The sequence below is a fragment of the Contarinia nasturtii genome, unplaced genomic scaffold (assembly GCF_009176525.2).
Source record: "Contarinia nasturtii isolate CC-2019 unplaced genomic scaffold, AAFC_CNas_1.1 Cnas_scaffold_493, whole genome shotgun sequence".
NCBI classification, from domain to species: Eukaryota; Metazoa; Arthropoda; class Insecta; order Diptera; family Cecidomyiidae; genus Contarinia; species Contarinia nasturtii.
In genome coordinates, this window is record NW_022197846.1 from 1,272,238 (window position 1) to 1,273,048 (window position 811).

Here is an 811-nt window from a genome sequence, read left to right on the forward strand (position 1 = left end):
ATGTCATTTTGCATTACTTTGAGTTTTACCATCTATATTTTCTCAGGGTAGTTTGCACTTTCATGGGTTTTAATATTTATTACTAACAACTGTATTTATAAATATGAAATTTGCATGAGTTTTTAATTTTCGTCGAACTTACAATATAATTTCGGCTTTTTTCTAATTTTTTTATTTTAGTTTAATTTACTTTAACGTATACATAGTTATTCGATCAAAGTTAATTTGTATCATTACTGTAATCAAGAGTTGAAAAAAGATCGACAAATATTACTTCTACATTTTTCTCTTCTTTTTCTTGACTTCTCTTACAGTGAACATTTTCTCAGAGTTCAACCACAAACATTTTCACTGAAAATAAAAGAATAGAATTTTATAGAATTCATTTATGATAGTGATGTAAAAAAATAGTATATTTCATCATTTAATGGAAATAATATAAATCAAGGAATCACGCGCATTATACCAAACTCCAAAAGCTATTTATTTTTCACTTACTCTCCTCGAAGATGATCAAGATACAAAATATGTTGTGACATTATTTGTACAATACATTTTTTTAATACTTCAATTCAACGATAACAAACGCCTTTTGTGGAAAAATATTCAATTTGGCTACTTTCAATATACAATATACAATCTATAAATACATGAAAACCGGTTTTATGTTAAATAAACAACTAACTCAAAGGATATGTAACAAAAAAACTTTTATGCGATTTTAACCTGCTTCAATTTGATCGTCTTTATTCATTTATTTAATTTGAATCCCATATGATCGGCTGAGAATAAAAGTGACTTTAAGTTTTTT

The 811-nt window shown here is 25.5% G+C and overlaps 1 protein-coding gene across 2 annotated transcripts in view; it reads left to right on the plus strand.

The window, feature by feature from the left end:
- Positions 1–811, plus strand: part of LOC116339228 (epidermal growth factor receptor substrate 15-like 1) — a 24,436-nt gene that overhangs the window by 15,382 nt on the left and 8,243 nt on the right. The window contains exon 13 of one of the 2 annotated variants that reach the window (XM_031764986.1): positions 315–779. The exons of the other annotated variant lie outside the window; for it this stretch is intronic. Within the exon in view, the coding sequence (XP_031620846.1) occupies positions 315–317 (3 nt within the window). The 3' untranslated portion in view covers positions 318–779. Of the gene's footprint in view, positions 1–314; positions 780–811 lie in introns of those variants that run through there. 2 annotated transcript variants of the gene reach the window in all.